The 23,761-nt window shown below is 42.4% G+C and overlaps 1 protein-coding gene across 1 annotated transcript in view; it reads left to right on the plus strand.

Moving 5' to 3' along the window:
• The window catches only part of LOC126473885 (uncharacterized protein C2orf42), a gene marked incomplete in the record, with an annotated part of 222,134 nt that overhangs the window by 17,108 nt on the left and 181,265 nt on the right, over positions 1 to 23,761 (plus strand). Inside the window, 2 exon segments of the mRNA XM_050101223.1 lie at positions 3,609 to 3,716; positions 16,220 to 16,443. Of these exon segments, the coding sequence (XP_049957180.1) occupies positions 16,228 to 16,443 (216 nt within the window).

Consider the following 23,761-nt stretch of genomic DNA (forward strand, 5'->3'; position numbering starts at 1 on the left):
TAATACTTTAACTTTCTACCTCATTGGCAACCTACAATGCACCCTTTACGACCTGGGAATTCTTAACACTTTAAACAATGTAGAGATATGTCCACAGGATGAGACAATATCCATAATCAAATACTTCAAAATCTTGGTCAAAATAGTAAAAAAACTAGTCTAAAAGTTTTTGACAAATTATGGCAAGAGGGCGAATTTCCCTTGCAATGGAGAGAGAGAGATGACCACAATATCTGTATCAAAACGAGGACATAGGAACAGGTTCAAATCAGTCAACCTAACAAGTAACTTCGGAAGATTATTAGAAGTGATGGTTAATGCATGTCCTTGTTGGTGTTTGGAATCTAGAAATCTTTTTTCCCAATTCTAATGCGGCTTTCGGAGATCTTGATCCACCACAGATCATCTCATATGATTGGAGTTGTGATTCGAGAGGCCTTTGTTAACCAACGACATATGGTCACAGTATTTATTGACTTACACAAGGCATATGATATAATGTGGGAACTCTGCATAAGTGGATTTTTTTAGCAAATTTACTAGTCTTCATAGAGATTCTTTTTTTTAATCGTAGACTGTTTGGAGACAGTGGGTTTGGCACGTAGTAACCTATATGTGCAGGAAAATGGTGACCCACAAGGGTGAGTTTTAAGTGCCATAATTTTTGATAGTAAATTTATATGGTTACCACATATATGACAACTCAAGACTTCTTGCATGGAGAAACTAAATACTCTCCAATTCGTCACTAATAGCTCCTAGGGTCAAAGCAAACAGTTTTATTAACATTTTATGAAGGACTCATTTTACCCTCTTTGGACTACGGAAGCATTGTTTATATGTCAGTAGCACCATCCATCCTAGAAATATTAAATCCTGTCCACCACAATGTAATCCATTTGGCAGCTGGAGCTCTTTGAACGAGTCTAGTCCATAGCTCATTGTGGAAGCTGGAGTACCACAGCAGAAAATACAATGCCAACAACATTTATTGAATGATGCAATCGTGATTAATCAAATGCCCTACCACCCCTGTCATCTCATTTTATTTCACAATCCCATAACCCTGTTACTCGTCAACCCTCTTGTAACAGGTTAACTGGCAGCAGTATGACTGGACAGACATGAACTTCAACTCCCTCCGATTACCTGCTGCAATACTCTGTCTTGAAAGCCATGGTATGTTCCCTAACCAACAGTGAGGATAAGCTTAAGGTGTGCTGCCAAAGAGAATACTACTCCCAATTTTTATCAATGTGCATTTTATTCATTCATCCAAAAGTATCCTCATTTTAATCTCCTCTAAGCACATGGCTCCAAACAAGTTGGCGATGCATATGTACACAACTTAAATCAAGAATAACATTCCTTAGCAAAAGAATGCAGTATATACTAGTAAGTTAGTAGCTATACATAGAGCTCTGCAAAACATATCGACTTCCCCTTGATAGAATGTTTGTTTATGCAGTGACTCCTTGAGTGTTTTAAAACAACAGACAAAGGCTGTCCAAAACAATCATTGGTATCTGCTATACATGACAAACAGGAATATTCATTGTTTTTCTCTCGATGACAAGTCATGTTGGCGTTTCGTGTAATGAGCTGACTGGAAAACTGGCCAAAGAAGCAATGGCGGGAAACATTCAACTAGATATTCCAAGTGCTGAGTTACGCGTACATATAAGTCACCACTTGTAGAAGACATGGCAATATAGTACACCATCCTATAGTCTATGAATCACTAAGGTCTGGCACACGTCGCTATGCAGATTAGTAAGGGAAGGTATTTCCTTATGCTACTTCAGAATTTGGCATACCAAAATAATTTGTTGATTACTGTTATGACAAGAACAACCCCTGCAGTGCACCTGCGGAGAAATATTAGCGGTTTGGCACATCCTTGAATATTGTGCAGTTACTCAAGATCTCTGACTTCAAATGGACGTATATATATATATATTACACCACCTATCAGTCTAGCAGATGCGATACACTTCATACAAAGAAGTTAGTTATATATTACAACAAGTTTTAAGGAGGAGAACATTGTTATATCGACTTAGGGGTGGATGATACTAACTACATATTTTATGTCAATGAAAATAATGAATTTTTGAAAATGTAAAGTCTTTCCTTCTCATCCCATCCTGTAAGTCTCAATAATTTTTATATGTGTGTTTTCCTCTCGGCACTTGGTGAGCAGATTTTTTTATCTGTCCAATTACATTATAACTACATATTTTAGGTTGCCATTCTAACTTTTACACAGTATAATTAGTTGTATTTTTGACAGTTGAATTTAGTAGGGTAGTTACTCATTTATCTACCTAGTACAAAACATATGATAGTTCGATTACTGTTAAACAGTGAGGGTTGGGGTGGAGGTGGGGGGTGGGGGGGAGTGTGGTGTGACAGGAAAGGAAGGGAAGTTCATACCTACATCTTCTGACACCATGAGAGGATCAAGGGGCTAATAACCATAAAATTGAGCCACTTTATGTTTACAATTGTCATCATCATTGATGTCATCAATTCTTCGTCTGGTCCTCTTTCGAGTCACCATTCCTTTTGCTGAATCCTTTATGATTCAGGCTCTTGCAGTGTTCAAGCCAATTTCTTTTCTGTCTCTTAACTGTTTCCAGTATTTGTCTTTTCTCATTCTCCGTATGTAACGCAACCTCGTTAATTACTTTATCCTTCCATTTCACACCTTCCATTCTTCTACAGACTGACATTTCAGAAGCCTCTACATATTTATGGTCTTGCTAGCATACTCTCCATTTTTAGGTACCATACATGTTTTTTGATACAAAACACTTCACTAATCTTTCCCTTGATCGTTTATTGAATTGTCAATAGAAAACAGTCCTCCTGTAAATAACTGCTTTTGCAATAGTCATTTTAGTTTTTGTTTCTTGATTATAAGTCATGTTACTTTATTTTGCATACTAGGTACTTGACGTTATCAAGTTCTTCCACTGATTCATCACAAATTTCTATCTTGCTTTGTAAAAACCATTGTCGTAGTCTTTTTCACATTTATATTCATTCTATGTTCATCACAACTAGTGTTCAGTTCTTCTAATATGTTATTAATTGCTTTTTCATTTTCTATTAGTAACTCCATGTCGTCATCAAATCTTATACATTTGGTTATCCTTCCCCCCTGTTGTCAGACAACTCTTTCGCTGGAAGCAGTTTTTAACTAAATCATTTAAATGGATATTGAACAAAGTCGGTGATAGATAACCGATGTATCTGATCCCTCTCCTCTTTTAATTCCTCATATCCTGTATCATTAGTTTTAGCTGTCATATATAGAATGGTTGTTAGTCTCCTTTCTTTCAAGTTAACTCCAGTCTGCTGCCAGACATCGTAAAGTTTAGTCCACTGAACACTTTACTCTATTGCACAGTTAACTGTAGCCTTCAGTTGCAACAATCACTGTGCAGATGTGTTTAAATTGAGAGCACCTCTCTGGGCTTATCCAGTTGATGAGTTACTATGTAATGTATTCAAGTATTTATAATTGTGTATAGAAGTTTGTTTGATTTGTAATTTGGTTTCCTGTTATTTTAATATCCCCCTTTTCCTTTCTTCTTGAACAGGATATCTGACATGGTAATAAGTCAAAATCAGTACCATTTGAGCTGCAGGAAACTGAAACATGTAATACCGACTGTTCATTAATCTTGGGAGAACTTACGCTGAATGAGGTATCAAATTTATTGTCATGTATGGAATATATTTCATGCCGTTGGTTTATTTCACTATTGACACCATAGCTGTTTCTGTCAAGTCATCTAGTTACTCACAGTTCTCTTAGGCATTTCACTCAGAGCTGCCAAAGATAGCTGTCATATATGTGTGAGGTGTGCTTGCTTTTGTTAATGTGTATGTGTTTTCTTTTGTCAAGAAGGCTCTGGTCGAAAGCTGAATGTGCAACAATCTTTTTGTTGCGCCTGTCGGCATCTCAGTGTGTCATTTTTACATTAAGTAATTTGTTTACGTCTTCCATATGCAGAGCATTTGAACAACATAATTTTTCTAAGCACATCTTCCATACATTCTTTATTCTTTGTTGTTATGTAATTTGATTACCATTTCCATCTTTATAATCCAGTTAATGTTCCATTTACTGTTTAGAATAAGGCAACTGTTCCATGTGAACTATAAAAGGAATGTGATAAACCATTCTGCATTAAATTAAACTATTCAGAAATATCTTTAAGAGCATGTGAGAAGAAAATTTGGCAAGAAAAACGACTGAAACAGTTAAAGAATGAAGAAAGTGAAATGGAAATATATGTTCAGTGGACAGTACATTGCATCAGTTAAGATAACAGATGGCACAGCAGCTAACATCTGGGAGGAAATTGTACAAACATTGGAAGATACGTTTAATGTCTGCATTGTTCATGAGAGGAATCAGAAACACAGATAATTAGTTACCTGTGAAAATAGTGATATTCCTGAAGGAATGTCAGATCAATTGTATAAAGGCTTTAGGGGTTGAAAAAAAGTAAGGCACTTGGAGATGCAGTGATTGAATATTAATGTTCGAAGCTGGAGGCAAGTCAATGAAAAAGTAAACTAGTTTTTTAAAATAATGTTTGCAGAGGAAGAATTTTTTTCCAAATCTGATACAATGCTCTAACTACTCTTCTTTACAAGAAAGGAGACAGGCAATGCAAGAGAAGCTGCAGACCTTTCAGCCATCTCCCTGTAAAACACAGGACACTCACTAAAATTATGAACAACCCAATAAAAAAAATAAAATTGTATTTCAGCCGAATGAAGGAAACAAACTGGATTTAGAAGTGGACATGGATAATGGACCATTTGCAACTGATAGATTAAATTACAGAACAGAGCAGTGAGTACAAATTAGCATTTGCCTGGTACTCATAGAATTGAAGAAAACTTTTGGCTCAGTTCCAAATTTGTCTGTACAAGAAACTCTTTAGAAACAAGACACTGATGCAGCCTATGTTAGTATACTGAAGAATGTGTACACTAATGCACAGCATCTGTTAGACTTCACTCAGTAGATGCAAAGTTATGAATTGGAAGACCTCTCAACAGCCCTAGAGCAAGTTTTGAGATCCTTGAACATTGAAGAAGAAACACATAATGAAACATACCTGAACATGGACTGTGTGAAGCATTGAATGTTCTCTGCATACTGTTTACTGTTCAGCAAATCCATGTGAATTCTCTGTTGCTGCTAACCCTTCTGTGCACTATGGTAAATTAAGAGTCTTTGTGTCAGTATTATCTTTTTGGCATCCAGTTATTAAGTAAGTTTGGATATATTGATTGGTAGATGACCCAATTTATCATCATAATGAATTCTGTTACACATGGTGTTGTTCCCTGTTGTTGTACTTAAACCACTTTTTAAAGTGTGTATCACAGTTTACGTATGTTACTTGAGAATCATTAGCACCTATTTAACGTGTTACATGCATAGACTATTTGTACTAAGTCTCCACTGCATTAGAATATCACATTGTTTATTATATATGTATTTAGTTATCATCATTTTTTAAAGTTTTCCTTGTGCTCTCTTGTTGACAGAGTATAAAATGCTAATGTAAACATCACAGGGATAATATTTGACTTACTTGTAAAGTGACTACAAGGTACACTGTTGAAAATTTAGTGCAAAAAGGAAATTACATCTGGCTGCAAACTCAAAACATCAGAGGTTAAGTTTGCCAATACGGTACAGGTGTATAAACAGCTTATGAGAAGAGTACCTCTTAAAAAATGTTAGACCGACTATTAATTACAAACATATGTTACAAAGTCCTTCTTATAGAGAAGCCTAACAGACATATACCAAACAGTGGAAAATCCAGGAGGTAATGTAACAATAGTATGAAAAGGAAAGTTGTTACTCACCATATAACGGAGATGCTGAGTCACAGATAGGCACAACAAAAGGCTCTCACAATTAAAGTGTTCGGCCATTAAGGGCTTCGTCAACAATATACAAAAAAAAAAAAAAAAAAAAAAAAAAAAACCCACCCACACACACACACACACACACACACACACACACACACACACACACATATACACGACTGCAGTCTCTGGCAACTGAAACTACACTGCAAGCAGCAGCACCAGTGCGTGATAGGAGTGGCGACTGGGTGGGGGTAAGGAGGCTGGGACGGGGAGGGGGAAGGATAGTATGGTGGGGGTTGTGGACAGTGAAGTGCTGCAGGTTAGACAGAGGGCAGGGGAGAGTTGGGGAAGGGTGGGGAGGGAGGAGGGAGTAGGGAGTAGCATAAAAGGTGAAAAATAAAAAGATTGGGTGTGATGGTGGAATGATGGCTGTGTAGTGCTGGAATGGGAACAGGGAAGAGCCTGGATGAGTGAGGACTGTGACTAATAACAATTGAGGTGGGAGGGTTATGGGAACGTACAATGTATTGCAGGGAAAGTTCCCACTTGTGCAATTCAGAAACGCTTGTGTTGGTGGGAAGGATCCATATGGCACAGGCTGTGAAGTAGTCATTGAAATAAAGGATATGATGTTTGGCAGCGTGTTCAGCAACAGGGTGGTCCACTTGTTTCTTCGCCACAGTGTGTCAGTGGCCATTCATGCGGACAGACAGCTTGTTGGTTGTCAGGCCTACATAGAATTCAGACCAGTGGTTGCAGCTTAGCTTGTAGACCACATGACTGGTTTCACAGGTAGCATTGCCATTGATGGGATAGGTGATGTTTGTGACTGGACTGGAGTAGATGATGGTGGGAGGATGTATGGGACAGGTCTTGCATCTAGGTCTATTACAGGGGTATGAGCCATGAGGTAGGGGATTGGGAGCAGGGGTTGTGTAAGGATGGACAAGTATATTGTGTAGGTTCGGTGGACGGCGTAATACCACAGTGGGAGGAGTGTAGCTCCTGCACCACCTACTTTGGGAGCAACGCCCCCCCCCCCCCCCCAAACCATTGGGGACATCAGCCCCCACTTCTCAGCCAGAGAAGTGTAAGTCTTCTTCGGCTCCTCTCGCTAGGAGGGGATCTCTTGGGTCACTCCATTCCCAGGTTCCTACCAGTGGCAAAGCAGACACCTGCCAGTGGCTGAAGCTCCCACAGGTAGTTGGTTGTAGGGCTTCACAGTCCTCCTCAGTCCCTGAGACTGAATCAGTGGAGCCCTCCCAGCCAGAAAAAGCTAAGGAATGGCAAGAGAAACCTAAAAAGAAAAAGACCCCCAAGAACCAAGACATTGCAGTGGCACCGACACCACTGCTACCTACAAGCTCTGCATCTGAGGGTGAAGTGGAGATTCTGGCTTCCCCTGAGGACCTAGATCTCACTGGGCCGTGGATATTGACTGCACGGATACTCAATCGGTGGCAGCAGGTGACCCTGAGGCATCAACTGCCTCCATAAGCATTTCATGCCTTTCCAGCCTCACGATAGAGAAGTGTACAGGAATGCTCACTTTATTCACTGTTTCGCCCATCAGTTAAATTTAATTGTTGAACGTTGTGTGACGGGCAATAAACTAGTGCGGATCTTCTTTAGCAACTTGGAAGGAATTTCCACCTTTTTTTCCCGGTCTTCTAGCCGTACAGCCATTCTTGACGAAGTAGTGAAGAAGCATATTCCTACCTGTCCTCAGTCCATCAGATGGAATTTTAAATCACGGAGCGTAACCACTGTGTACAAATACCAAAAGGAAATTGTTGAGTGCCTAGAAAGAATTATTGATGATGATGCCAGTGATTACAAGACAATAAACAAGGCCACGGGACTGAAGGGTTTCCTGCAAGACGAAGATTTCCTCTTCTGGTTTTTTTTTTTGTCATGAGCCGGCCGAAGTGGCCGTGCGGTTAAAGGCGCTGCAGTCTGGAACCGCAAGACCGCTACGGTCGCAGGTTTGAATCCTGCCTCGGGCATGGATGTTTGTGATGTCCTTAGGTTAGTTAGGTTTAACTAGTTCTAAGTTCTAGGGGACTAATGACCTCAGCAGTTGAGTCCCATAGTGCTCAGAGCCAATACAGTCATGCCTCACTATGACATTCTCTTTAATCAACTGCAGCAGAGGAATATTGATGCAGTGAAAACTGTTGAATATGTTTCACACTTTGCAGATTCTGTCCAGCAAATTAGGGCCTCACGTGAAACTGCCGATCACTGGGAACACGTAGAACCAACTGGAAAACGGGGACGTTTCACAGAATCAAGAATAGTGTGTGCACGAAACGTTTGCGACCTCATCACAACTCAGATCAGAGAACGATTTAGTTTCAATGATCACTTATCGATTGCACAGCTGTTTGATCCATCGTTGTTTGCAAAAAAATAAACTATTTTTCCGGAAAAAGCGTTTAAATTAGCTGTTAATTTGTTCAATTTACAGTCTTCTGATCTACGTCATGAGCTGAACGTGTTGTACAGCCGAAAAGATTTTATGAAGGCGTCAGGTGCTTTGACCTTGTTGAACTTTCTTTTCGATAAAAATCTGACTAAAGCATTTCCTGAAAGTGTAAAACTTCTGCAAATAATAGTAACCTTCCCTATGACGACCGGCGAGGCAGAACGCTGCTTCTCGACGTTAAAGCGAGTGAAAACATTCATGCGGAACACTGTGAATGAGGACAGACTTTGTGCGCTTGCAATGTGTTCCCTAGAAAAAGAATTATTGAATCGGCCAAATTTCAATGAAATGGTCATAGACCATTTTGCTGCGCAGAAGGGGAGACGAGCTGACTTCGTCTATAAACAAATGAATTGAGGTAAGCAAAAGTGCATTCATAATTGATAAGAGGTAATTTATTTATATTAAGTCCTACTTAGCCTATTAAGTGAAGTGAGTAAAAAAGTGTAGTGTCATGTTTAGCCAGTCATAAACGTGATGACATTTTCCGAAACGAATCACTTTTGGTACCGGTACAGTGTGTTGCGCTACAGTGTCACATTTTGTGTACTTTAGCACAACAAACCATACTAAAAATGACGTATTTTGGAGAGATCTTTAGTGCTTTATTTCATATAAATACATATTTTCATAATACACAATAAATACGAACTGTTCACTTCTCAAACATGTGAATTATAATGGCAGTTGCACGGATTGCTCATGCCACCCAATTACAGCACAAGACTTGTGACATCACGAAAACATGACAGTATCGTCATGCGAACTCGTAAACTTCGAGCTTTGGAGGTTAACCACAATAAACGCCTGAAGTTTAGTACTGAAAACACCAAAAATATTAAGCAACCGCAAAGTTAACATTCATCGCATTAAAGATCTCTCCAAAACACGTCTTTTCATATGATTTGCTGCAAAGTGTCAGAATATGTAATGATGACGTATAAAAACACTAACCAAAGATTTTAATTCGAAGTTAGCTTTTAACCATATTTAATACCTGATTATAGAAGATGCAGTACGTAAAATTATGGGTAGAGAGTGATCTGCCACCCCCCTCCCCCCGAATTTTTAGTTGTTTATGTCAGACTAATCTTTAGTGTTACCCGAGGTCTATGTTGGCTCCGATCGATAAATGCCGCAGCCTTCCCCAGTATAGAAACCACAAGCCGCGCCTGTGGCAGGGAAAGTTCTCTCATTCACTGAATGTCACAGTGAACCTTATAATGCTCCATTTACAGAGTGGGAGCTCATCAGTGCCCTTGCACATTGCCCTGACACAGCTCCTGGGTTAGATCGTATCCACAGTCAGATGATTAAACATCTATCATTGGACTACAGGCAACATCTCCTCACCATCTTCAACCAGATATGGTGCGATGGAGAAGAAATAAAAATGTTGAGGTTTGCCGATGACATTGTAATTCTGTCAGAGACAGCAGAGGACTTGGAAGACCAGTTGAACGGAATGGATGGTGTCTTGAAGGGAGGATATAAGATGAACATCAACAAAAGCAAAACGAGGATAATGGAATGTAGTCGAATTAAGTCGGGTGATGTTGAGGGAATTAGATTAGGAAATGAGACACTTAAAGTAGTAAAGGAGTTTTGCTATTTGGGGAGCAAAATAACTGATGATGGTCGAAGTAGAGAGGATATAAAATGTAGGCTGGCAATGGCAAGGAAAGCGTTTCTGAAGAAGAGAAATTTGTTAACATCGAATATAGATTTAAGTGTCAGGAAGTCATTTCTGAAAGTATTTGTATGGAGTGTAGCCATGTATGGAAGTGAAACATGGATGGTAAATAGTCTGGACAAGAAGAGAATAGAAGCTTTTGAAATGTGGTGCTACAGAAGAATGCTGAAGATTAGATGGGTAGATCACATAACTAATGAGGAAGTATTGAATAGGATTGGGAGAAGAGAAGTTTGTGGCACAACTTGACCAGAAGAAGGGATCGGTTGGTAGGACATGTTCTGAGACATCAAGGGATCACCAATTTAGTATTGGAGGGCAGCGTGGAGGGTAAAAATCGTAGGGGGAGACCAAGAGATGTATACACTAAGCAGATTCAGAAGGATGTAGGTTGCAGTAGGTACTGGGAGATGAAGAAGCTTGCACAGGATAGAGTAGCATGGAGAGCTGCATCAAACCAGTCTCAGGACTGAAGACCACAACAACAACAACAGTGTCTTTCCATCACAACGGCGGGAGAGCACTATCGTACAATGTGCTCTTCGGTAAAAACCCGCTTGTGTGGATAGCTATCGGCTCATCAGCCTCACCAATGTTCTTTGTAAGCTGTTAGAATGTATGATAAGTCATGGTTGTGTTGGCTCCTGGAGTCACGGGGTCTACTGTCTCCATGCCAGGGTGGTTACCACCAGGGTTGCTCTACCACTGAAAATCTTGTGTCCCTCGAGTCCATTATCCGAACAGCCTTTGGCGCGAACACCTGGTTGCTGTCTTTTTTGATTTACAGAAAGCTTATGACACAACCTGGCGACATCATATCCTTGCCTCTTTATATGAGTGGGGTATGTGGGGCCCGTTTCTGATTTTTGTCCAAAACTTCCTGTCGCTTTGTACTTTCCGTGTCCAAGTTGGTGCCTCCCTTAGTTCCCCCCCAGGAGAATGGAGTCCTGCAGTGCTCTGTATTAAGTGTCTCTCTCTATTTCCCGTGGCCATTGACGGTCTAGCAGCAGCTGTAGGAACGTTGATCTCACCTTCTCTGTATGCAGACAACTTCTGCATTTCATAGTACTGGTGTTGCTGAATGGTGCCTACAGGGAGCCATCCTCAAGGTGCAGGTGTGGACTCTAGCCCACAGCTTCCAGTTTTCAGCTGCAAAGTCATGTGTCATGCACTTCTGTCGGCATCATACCATTCATCCAAAACCATAACTTTACCTCAATGACAATCCACTCACTGTAGTGGAGACATATTGATTCTTAGGACTGGTTTTCGAAGCTTGATTGACTTGGCTTCCTCACCTTCATCAGCTTAAGTGGAAGTCCTGGCAGCACCTCAATGCCCTCGCTGCTGATCGCTCTACGCTGCTGCAATTCTACAGAGCCCTTGTTCAATCCCACCATGACTCTGGGAGTCTGGTTTATGGTTCGGTGGCGCCCTCAGCATTGTGTTTAATCAACCCAGTGCACCACTAAGCAGTTGGACTAGTGACGGGTCTTTTAGAACGAGTCCGGTGACCAGTGTTCTGGTGGAGGCAAGAGTCCCTCCATTGGTGATCAAACATGCACAACTTCTCGTCAGTTATGTTGCACACATTCGTAGCTCTCATGAGCATCCAAATTACCGTCTCCTCCTCCCAACAATGGCGGTTCATTGTCCTCATCAGCAGCCCAGGTCAGTTCTTACAATTGCGGTTCATGTCCGATCTCTTCTGTCTGAACTGGAGTCCTTCCCTGTAACACCTCTACTCGAGGTCCATTCACGTACTCCTGCATGGTGTAAACATAGGCCAAAGCTTCATTTAGACTTTTCGCATGGCCCTGAGGACTCAGTTAACCCCACGGCTATGCACTGTCACTTCCTATCAATTCTTGATGTGTCCTGGGGCTCTGAAGGGGTTTATGCAGATGGCTCAATGGCTGATGGTCACGTTGGCTTCACCTATGTTCACTGAGGACATATTGAACAGCACTCCTTGCCAGATGGCTGCAGTGTTTTCACTGCAGAGCTGGCGGCCATATCTCGTGCTCTTGAGTACATTCGCTAATGCCCTGGTGAGTTGTTTCTTCTCTGTACTGACTCTTTGAGCAGTCTACAAGCTATCGACCAATGCTTCTCTCGCCATCCATTGGTAGCGACCATCCGGGAGTCCATTATACCCTGGAACAGTCCAGTCATTCATTGGTGTTTGTCTGGACCCCAGGACACGTCAGCATCCCAGGCAATGAATTTGCTGAGAGGCTGGCTAAACAAGCTACACGGAAACCACTTATGGAGATCAACATACTTGCAACTGACCTGTGTTCGTTATTGGACCACAAGGTTTTTCGGCTCTGGGAGACAGAATGGCATAACCTCGGTATGCACAACAAACTGTGTGTCATTAAGGAGACTACGAATGCATGGGAGTCTTCCATGTGGGCCTCTCACAGGGACTCAGTGGTTCTCTGCCGGCTCCACATTGGCCACACTTGGGTGACCCATGGCTATCTCCTGCGCCGTGATGACTCACCTCAGTGTCGGTGCGGCACACGATTGACAGTGGCCCATGTGTTGCGCTGTCCCACTTTGGCTGGCCTGCAATGAAATCTTCGGTTACTGGACTTGTTACCATTAATTAGCTGACAACGCATCGGCTAGTTTAGTTTTACGTTTAATATGCCAGGGTGCGTTTTGTCATTCTATCTAAGTTTTAGTGCATGTCCTTTGTCCCTCTGTGTCCTCCACCCTAGTGCTTTTAGGCTGGAGGTTTTAATGTGTTGCAGAGTGGCTGGCTTATCCTTTTTATTCTCGTGATCAGCCAGCTGTGGTCATATGCTCTCTTGTTTTAATTTCCTCTACCTGTTTCTTGCATCTCTCAGTTGTTTTCTTGTCCTATTTTATCCATTGTAGTGTTGGTTGCCCTTTGCTCATTCTTGCAGTTTTCCCCTTTCTTCCAGTTTAGTGTTGTAAGTCTCGTTTGTTTTATTCTCTCCCTTGTGGAATTGTTTTAATAGGAACAAGGAAATGATGACCTAATAGTTTGGTCCCCTCACCCACAATTACTTCTCCTTTGAAGGCATTACCTACAAACAAATCTGGGGTTGGGGTATAGAAACCAGCATGGCACCATCCTACGACAACTTCGTTTATGGGCCACCTAGAGGAGCCCTCCCTAAAAACCAGAATTCCAAACCCTTCACCTGTTTCAGATTCATTGATGCCATCTTTGCTATCTGGATCAAAGGTGAGGACAACCTGTCCACACTCTTCCAGAGCCTCAACAACTTCTCCCCCAGTTGCTTCGCCTGGTCCTACTCAACCCAACAAGCCAACTTCCTAGATGTTGACCTCCACCTCAAAGATGTCTACATCAGTACTTCCGTCCATGTCAAACCTACTAACCACCAGCAATACCTCCACTTTGACAGCTGCCACCCGTTCCATACCAAGAAGTTCCTTCCTTGCAGCCAAGCCACCCATGATCATCGTATCTGCAGTGAAGAGCAGTCCCTCTCAAAATATACTAAGGGTCTTCCTAAAAACCCACAATTCTAAACTCCTCAACCTGGTTCAAATTCATTGATGCCATCTTTGCTATCTGGATCAAAGGTGAGGGCACCATGTCCACTCTCCTCCAGAACCTCAACAACTTCTCCCCAGTTGCTTCACCTGGTCCTACTCAACCCAACAAGCCACCTTCCTAGATGTTGACCTCAACCTCAAAGGTAGCTACATCAGTATCTCTGTCCGTATCATACTTACAAACCACCAGCAACACCTCCACTTCGACAGCTGCCACCCGTTCTATTCCAAGGAGTCCCTTCCGTACAGCCTAGCTACCTGTGGTCATCACATGTGCAGTGATGAGCTGTCTCTCTCAAAATATACCAAGGGTCTCACTGAAGGCTTCACTGACCACTATTATCCTCCCAAACTTGTACAAAAACAAATCTCCCTTGCCTTACCTTTCCAGTCTTCCACCACCTCCCAAAGTCCCACCATCCGTCCACAGAGGAGCATTCCCCTTGTAACTCAGTACAACCTAGGACTGGAACAACGGAATTATATTCTCCTCCAGGGTTTCGATTACTTCTCGTGGTACCCTGAAATGAGAAATGTCCTGCCCACTATCCATCGCACCCCTGCCACAGTGGTATTCCACCGTCCACCGAACCTACACAACATACTTGTCCATCCTAACACAACCCCTGCTCCCAATCCCCTGCCTCAGGGCTCATACTCCTGTAATAGACCTAGATGCAAGACCTGTCCCATACATCCTCCTACCACCACCTACTCCAGTTCGGTCACTAACTTCACCTATCCCATCAAAGGCAGGGCTACCTGTGAAACCAGTCATGTGATCTACAAGCTAAGCTACAACCACTGTGCTGCATTCCATGTAGGAATGCCAACCAAAAAGCTGTCTGTCCCCATGAAGGGCCAACAACAGACTGTGGTGAAGAAACAAGTGGACCACCCTGTTGCTGAACACGCTGCTAAACATCATATCCTTCAGAATGAGATTTTCACTCTGTAGTGGAGTGTGCGCTGATATAAAACTTCCTGGCAGATTAAAACTGTGTGCTGGACCAAAACTCGAACTCGGGACCTTTGCCTTTCGCGGGCAAGTGCTCTACCAACTGAGCTACCCATGTACGACTCACGCCCCATCCTCACAGCTTTACTTCTGCCAGTACCTCATCTCCTACCTTCCAAACTTTACAAAAGCTGTCCTGCGAACCTTGCAGAACTAGCACTCCCGAAAGAAAGGATATTGTGGAGACATGGCTTAGCAACAGCCTGGGGGATGTTTCCAGAATGAGATTTTCACTCTGCAGCCGAGTGTGTGCTGATATGAAACTTCCTGGCAGATTAAAACTGTGTGTCAGACCGAGACTCGAATTCGGGACCTTTGCCTTTCGTGGGCAAGTGCTCTAGCACTTTCATCATATCCTTCATTTCAATGACTGCTTCACTGCCTATGCCATATGGATCCTTCCCACTAACATAAGCTTTTCTGAATTGCACAGGTGGGAACTTTCCCTGTAGTACATCCTACATTCCCATAACTTTCTTGGCCTCAATCTTCGTTAGTCACTGTCCTCACCCATTCAACCCCCTGCCCTGTTTCCATTCGAGCACTACACAGCCGTCATTCCACCACCACACTCAGTCTTTTTGTTTCTCTCCTTTTCTGCTACTCCCCCCTGCCCCCCTTCCACTCTCCCTACCCCTAACCTGCAGCACTTCACTGTCTGCCACCCCTACCATACTATCCCTCCCCGTCCCAGCCTCCTCCTTACCCCCACCCAATCGTGGCGCTGCTACTGGTTGCAGTGTGGTTTCAATTGCCTGAGACTGCAGTCTGTGTCTGTGTCTGTGTGTGTGTGTGTGTGTGTGTGTGTGTGTGTGTGTGTGTGTGTGTGTGTGTGTTTTGTCTATTGTTGAAAAGGCCTTAATGGCTGAAAGCTTTAATTGTGAGAGCCGTTTTGTTGTGCCTATCTGCGACTCGAGTCTTTGCTATGTAGTGAGTAGCAACTTTCCTTTTCATGATACTGTAAGAATGATATATCTCAGTCTCTTTGGAAAATTATCCTGAAGGAAGGGTGCGTTTCATAGATGACGTATCTACTAAATATAAAACTTGGGCCATCAATTTTATTGCCTTGCTGGAAATATTTTCAACCCTCTTACAAACATTTGCTCTGGAGGTACTTGATAGTTCTTCTTGCTTCAGAATGGCTTTGAATCGCAAATACAGCAACCAGTTTAAAAAACTGTTAAAATAATTACTACATAAACCATAGCCTTAAAAGATGTTCACATTATTCTTACCAGAAATACTGCACCTTCTATACCTCCTTCCTCTGGCTTTCTTTGAAGGATAGTCCGCATTGATTTTATTTCGTAACCTGTCAATTTTGAACATGATGAATGTAGTCCTGGTTGTAAAGAAAAGAAAAGAAAAAAAAGAGTTGATTGCTGTTTACAGTATCGTGGCACCTGCAGTTTGTGTATATGGTTATGTTATGTTGTGTTTTGACAGTGATTGGGTCTAGATTCTGAAACATGTAAATCTTTGAATTGTATGTTTTGTTTATTTATTGGTTTGTTGAAGATGCAACTATTGATTTGTATTGCAGAGCTGAATATGCCCAATGACAGCGCCAGGCTTAAAGCACTACTTTCAGATTTGGGCAGAGCAACACTTCGAGGAGTTCGTAAATGCCCAAAATGTGGGACATATAATGGAACAAGAGGTGTCTGTTGCAAGAATAAGGCCTGTAATGTTGTATTCAAGGAAGCTGGTGAGAAAAGGAAGCTTTCAACGGAAGCCTGCAAACTTGTTACAGGAACAACAACACAGGTATTTTCTTTATACATAATTTTAATCTGTACAGGGTCCTGTTATGTATTCTTTCAGGAAACAGTTCTTTGTTGCATTCAGTTAGTGCCTACAGTTCATGTTTTATAAATATCATATATGGAAATGGTGTCATAGTCACAGTGGTGAGCTGTATTTACAGTTGAGAGATATGTTGTAGCCCCACTGCCGGTATTCTATTTGTAAGGTTTCACTATGTTTACAATCTAAGGATCCCATTTGGAAGAGACTCATACACATACTTATGAGGCAATATGGAAAACAGTAAGAATAATTGATGAACTGACAACAGAAAGCTGCAAAGCAGCCTTACATGAAGCTGACTGGTGGGATGCATATGCAAGACAAATGTCAGTTCAAAATTTATGTATTTATAGATTTAGTGTACTTAGGTATTTTTGCAGAACATATCAGATCAATTACAGATGTAATATATACATATGTAAAACACATGCAAACTTGAATCAGCTAGTTCAATAATGGGGCAGGTTGGCTCTTGCCTATTCAATGGAACTATCCCAGTTTTCACTGTAGTAACTTGGGGAAACCATGGAATACTCAAGTCAATATGGCTGGTGAGAGATTCGAACCCCACACTACTCCTGAATGTGAGTCCAGTGCATTAATGCTGTGGTGCCTTGGTTTGTATATTTGATACGGGTTTGTATCACTCTGCAGCTGTTTTGCCAAGAAAACAAGGCACTGTGGTACTAACAGGACGTCATAAAGCCCTATATTACAGAAGGAATCGAAATATCATGTGTAAGACAAAGGAAATGTTTGGATGATTAGGACAAACAGAGAAGTAGGACTGTTTAACAAGAAATATGGCTGTCAAAGAAAGTGATTAAAAATCAGGATATCTCTGTATGATGTCTGAAGTCACTGATTTAGATTGTGAAATGATATCTATATGGGAATCAGTTAAAAGAGAAACTGAGAAATTAGTTAAAGAATGAGAGGACTTTGAAAGAAAACAGCCGATAATAAATTATAGCTGTCAGGTAGCCAACATATTAACAATTCCTTGAAGAAGCTCAGAAGATTGGTAGTCACACAGACAAACTACAATTATTCCATGCTCTGCCAAAGAAATTAGAATGCACTTCTTCCTCAAAACCAAAAACTCTCATGGAATTGACAATATCTCAAGTCATGATATTCTTAAGAAAGTTTTCATTGTGATTAACGGTGGCAAGGAGTTCCTCGCACAATTCAACATGGGTCTGTTTGTGTTCTTCAGTCAACAAACACGGTACGAATTTTGCACTGAGACAACACATCTCAAACTTTTCACTCAAAATTTGATTGCATGATCCTACACTGATGTCCACCTCCTCAGCAACTTCCCCAGCAGTTAAACGACAATTTTGCAAATCACAGCTTGAATGCTATTCACATGGCCATCAGCTGTTGGTGTGGAAGGATGTCTAGACTTGGAATTGTCACAGACCGACATTCTGCGCTGTTGAAAATGTTTAATCCACTTGTAGCTCTGTGTGCGACTCATACAGTCCTCCCAGTATGCTTGGCTAAGCATTTAAAATGTCTTTGTGAAATTTTGCCAAGTTTGTAGCAGATTTTCTCTCTCTCTCTCACACACACACACACACACACACATTGTTATCTTGGTCTATAAAAACATTATCTATCATTGTGCTGCTTTCCTGTACCATCTGAGTTGGAAAATCAATAATTGACGTCAAATTGTAAGAACCAAGTAGTACTTCAAGGTCAAGCTCTCTATCAGACTCTTTCAGAGAATCTACATTCAAATCCTCACAAACAATAGTTTGCTTCCATCTGTCTGATGGATAGCACAACGAAGAATCCAAGTTTTTCAAAAAATAGTTGAAAATTTACCAATGGGGGGAAAATGGCTACAGTTATAAAAGTGCCATTATTTAGTTTAAGCTCACATGCATGTGATTCTATATGTTGCTCTACACAAAATTTTTTAGTTTCCAAATTTTTCACATTATGACAGCTTTAACATATATGGCAACTCCTCCTCTCTTCATATTGTCTCTGCTTACATGCCGTGAAAGCTTATATCCACCTACATTTACCATTTAAATACCTGTGACTATATGATGTTCAGACAGGCATAGTACATCTATTCCACCCTCAGTTTCTAAATCTTCTAAACAAACAAGAAGCTCATTTACTTTGTTTTTTAATCCCCCAATATTCTGCTGCAATAGTATACTAACATTATTTTTCACTGTACAGTTATGAGAACCTTGTGTTATTTTAACATCTCTAGTATCCTCCTGTCTGAGCTTCTCATTAAGCTTAATTTCAGTCAATGTTGGATGACTGGACTCTAATCTTAGCCTAAAAAAGAAGTACTCCCATGAGCTTCATTACCCCCCCCCCCTCCCTCTTTTTGCTATCGTCTCAGCTAGTGTACCCTTCCCTTTCCTATTGAGATTGTTATTGTTGTTGTTCTATTGTTCTATCCCCACTGGTGACAGACGGTGGTCCTGGACTGTGATCTGTGATCCTGACCCTGTCACACCTTACCAGTGCACTCTTGTGTGATGCTCAAGTCAAACTGGAATGGATATTACTGACAGCTACTAGAATTACAACAGATAATTTCCTCCTGTCCAACGATCTATGTTGCTCTCCAAGAAACACATCTCAGTGATGACCATTACCATTATTCTGTCAGAACCGTACTTGTCTCGAGAGAGCATGTGATTGATTCATACAGATGTCCTCAGTGAGTGGCTTCTCCTCTGTACCACATTGGAAACAGTAAGTGTCAGTGTGAATTACCCCAATGATCCACATTTTTGACATTCATTTAACCCCATGCAAAACACTTACACACCTACAGGAGACCACCTTAATTCAATGACTCTCTTCCTCTTTCAATGTGCGCTACCCAACATGGAAACCTCCAGGCGCCTTGCCGCTCTTTGGTGGGTTTGTGCTTGGCTACCATGGGGCCCCACCCTTTGCAGCATCTTTTCCCTTACATGCTGCATGTCTATCTTCTTGCTATTCTTTTTCCCCTCCCATGGGGAACCAGGCATGTTATATTGTTGGAAATGTGTTCTGCATATTCAGTTGCTGAAATCAGATCAATTTCTCCACTGTCTTTTGTTCCTTCTTTCTTTTTTCATTCCCCTTCTCCTATCATTCCTTAGCTTCGGCATTTGAGGTTACTCTTTTTCTTCTTCCTTCCTGTGCGCTCCTGAAGCCCGGCCCATGCATCTGACGCATAAAAGGTGACTGGGAAACACGCAATTCCCAGCCCCAGGTCGACATGTAGGGTTTGCACTTACCCCCAGGTACAGGCCAGGGCCAGGGAGGGGTAAGCTGCTACCTTCCCATATTGCCGATTGGTCCCTCTGTCAGGTGTTTGGGAGGTGTGACGTGAGGTATGAACGGTCACCTAAGGTAGTTGTGTCCCCTTCTGAAGGGGGCCCCCAGTTGGAAGGAGCGCGCCATCGGAAACATTGGCAATCATGGAGATTTCAAGCTCCTCCCACTGTCACCATGCCTTCCTCCATCAGAAATGAGTGGAAGCGGCTCGGGCGATACCTTTCTCCACTCAAAAGAATCATGAGTGCTACAATGCCGCCTTTACTATGAGGGAGCTAGATCGTGCTCTCAGTTCATCCCAATTCTCTGCCCCAGGGCCAGGTACTGTTCACATTCAGATGTTGCATCACCTTTCTCTTGCTTAATATGTACAACTGCATCTGGGCAGAGTGCATGTTTCCCAAACGCTGGTGTGAAGCCTCTGTCATACCCGTACCTAAGCCCAGTAAAGACAAATAGCTTCCTTCTAGCTACCATCCCATTTCTCTCATCAGCTGTGTTTGCAAGATGATGGAATGTATTATTCATGCCCAGCTGATATGGTGGCTCAAGTCTTGCACTTTGCCAACCACTGCAAAGTTGTATTTCAAGCGCGGCGTTCTGCAGTTGACTGTCTCGTCATTTTGTCCACCCATATCATGACTGGTTTTCTGCAGAAATCCCAGACTGTGGCAGTGTTTTTTGATTTGTAGAAAGCCTACAGCACTTGCTGGAGGACTGGTATCCTCCGTATGCTCTACATGTAGGGATTCTGTGGTCGCCTGCCCTGTTTCCTTCAGGAATTTTTAAAAGACTGAGTTTTCAAGGTATGTGTGGATTTTGCCTTGTTGGACACCATTATCCAGAAAAACGGTGTGCCTCAGGGTTCTCTCCTGAGTGGTTCTAGGCGCTTCAGTCCGGAACCGCGTTGCTGCTATGGTCGCAGGTTCGAATCCTGCCTTAGGCATAGATGTGTGTGATGTCCTTATGTTAATTAAGTTTATGTAGTTCTAAGTGTAGGGGACTGATGACCTCAGATGTTAAGTCCCACAGTACGTAGAGCCATTAGAACCGTTCTCTCCCGAGCATCGTCCTCTTTGCTATCGCCATTAACCCTGTAATGGCCTGTATCCCGCGGGCATCCCTTTTCGTTGATGATTTTACCATCTATTGCAGTTCTCTACGGACTTCTCTCATTGAGCGGCATCTTCAGCAGTGTCTTGATCATCTTTATTCATGGAGCATCAGCAATGGCTTTTGGTTTTCCACTGACAAAAACGTTTGTATGAATTTCTAGCTGCGCAGTTGGTTTCTTCTGCCGTCTTTATATCTTGGGCCTATTGCTCTTCTGTTCATTGAAACTATGAACTTCCTGGGGCTCATGCTTGATAGGATACTTCCTTGGTCCTCCAATGTGTCTTACCTGGCAGACCACTATATGCAGTCCCTCAGTGTTCTACGTGTCCTCAATGGTACTTCCTGAGATGCAGATCAAACCACCCTCCTCCATTTGTACCGGTCCCTTGTCCTTTCGAAACTAGACTATGGGTGCTTTGTTTATGCATCTGCACGTCTGTCCCTCTTATGCTGTCTCAATACTATCCACCATCGTGGCATCCGTTTGGTCACCAGTGTCTTTTACACTAGGCCAATTGAGAGTCTGTATGCCAAACTACCACTGTCATACTGCTGTGATTTTCTCCTCACCAGGTATGCATGCCATTTGTCTGCCAAGCATGGCCACCCAACCTATGCCTCCTTCTTTGATGACTCCTTGGATTGCCAGTATGGGATGTGTCCCTGTTCTCTGTTACCTCCTGGAGTTCGCTTTGGCTCTTGGTCTGGCAGCTTAACTTACCCTCCCTGCAACTTCCTGGTGGGTGTGAACCCTTCACTACCTTCGCTTTGTGTGGTGGGCCCATGTTCACCTTGGCCCCTCATTTGCTTCCTAAGGCCACTACTCCAACCTCACTCTATCGCCTTCAGTATCACTACCTTCGCATAGAACTTTGCGTGGTACCTTTGTGTACACTAATGGCTCTCGGACGGATCATGGTGTCAGGTGTACCTTTGACACTGGTGCCCGTTTTTCAGTATCAGCTTCCGGAACACTGCTCAGTATTTATAACAGAGCTGTTTTCCCTGTATCAGGCCATGCAGTACATCCGGCGACAAAGGCTTTTCAAATGTGTCATCTGCTCAGACTCTCTCAGTGCCCTTCAAAACCTCTGTGTGCTACACACCCTTAGTGCAATGGGTCCAGGAAAGCTGTCGCTTGCTCACTCTTGATGTAGCCACTGTGATGTTTATGTGGGTCCCTAGTCATGTCGGTCTGACAGGAAGCGAGGCTGCTGACGCTGCTGCCAAGGCTACAGTCCCTGTATGTCAGCCTGCTACTTCTTACATTCCCTCTGATGATCTTTGTGTTACTGTCTGTCAGCAGGTGGTGTCTTTTTGGCATCACCGCTGGTCCTCTCTTCATGGGAACAAGCTCCATGTTATTAAAGCCTCTTTCAGTGGCTTGGACGACTTCCTCTTGGCCCTCTGGCAGTGAGGAGATCATTTTAACTAGGTTGCATATTGGGCACTGTCTTTTTAGCCATCATCATCTGTTGAGTGGTGCTCCCCCACCAGTTTGTGCACATTGTGTCCAACTTTTAACTGTCCACCATTTCCTGACGGAATGCCCTTTTTTTTAACCACTTATGTTCCCATTTGTGTTTGGCATCTGAATTATCGGCCATTTTAATGAATGATATGTGGGCTGTCTACCGCGTTTTACTTTTTGTCTGTCATAGCAGTGTGGTGAAGGCCATTTAATTTTTAGTTCGGGATTCCGTTTCTCTATGAGATATTTTATAGACCTTTCTCCACATCCCTGTTTTTAGCTTTCTTCTCTTCCATCGATTGGGATTTACGTGTAGTCATTTTTAATTCCTCTCTTTGTCTTTGTGTTTTACAGTTTTGACAGTACCGTGTATGACCCTAGTTGTTTTTGCACCCTAAAACAAAAACAAACCAATATGGGAAGTATCACGTTGCCTGATAGGGGCCTTCTGTTTGTCCAGTTCCTTTCTGATCTTGATCTGTCTCTCCTGCCCTCTGCAGTGCCATCCAAGGCATCTTTTCAGTTATCAACCTTACAATCACTTCTCCATCTTGTAGTGTAACTACAGTGGTCACTATGTGGTGATCTTCTTGACAGTTATCATTCTCCAGTGATCCTGTCACTTCCTTATCACAGCCTGACAAACCAGTTACCACGGTGGGTTCTCGCAAGAGCCAAGTGGCAGTTGTATACCTCTGTTGTCTCTTTTGTCCCTACTCTGTCAGATTGCATCGACGAGGTTGATGTAGATTTATCTTACATGATCGCTCCTGGCAATGGAGCGCTATTCCCTTTCTATGGGTCCACTGTGCCAACATCCAGTGCCATAGTAGACTGAAAAAAATTGCAACAGCTATTCAGGATTAGCAAAAGTCCCCGTAAAGCCTCAAATGGCATCCTCCACTGATCGTTGTCTCAAAGTGGCCCTGTGCTAAGACTCACTGTCTGATTAAACACAGTAAAAAGGGAGGCTGGGAGCACCAAGTCTTCTTCTTGGGATCATATGCCCCTTCATCCAAGGTGAGGGCCAAGCTTCGTAGTCTACTGCACCACCAAAGACCAACAACTGTCCTGTGTCTCCTCCTTCATGGCAGTATATCTACCAATGTGTTGGTTCTTGTTAAACACCTTGTGACCCATTTTGCCACACCATTGGCATCCTTTTGTTGTCCGACTACCTTTGAAATGCATAAAAGGCAAGTTGAAGACGTCACCCTATTCTTCGCCCTCTGTTACGCTGAATATATAATGAATCTTTAATTGACTGGGAACTGCTTCAAGCTCTTGACTTGTCACACAGTATGGCCCCAGGCCCTGATTTAATTCATAATAAGACAATCCTAAACCTGAATGTTACTCAAAGACTCCATCTATTCT

This window comes from Schistocerca serialis, chromosome 4, assembly GCF_023864345.2.
Source record: "Schistocerca serialis cubense isolate TAMUIC-IGC-003099 chromosome 4, iqSchSeri2.2, whole genome shotgun sequence".
Taxonomy (NCBI): Eukaryota; Metazoa; Arthropoda; class Insecta; order Orthoptera; family Acrididae; genus Schistocerca; species Schistocerca serialis.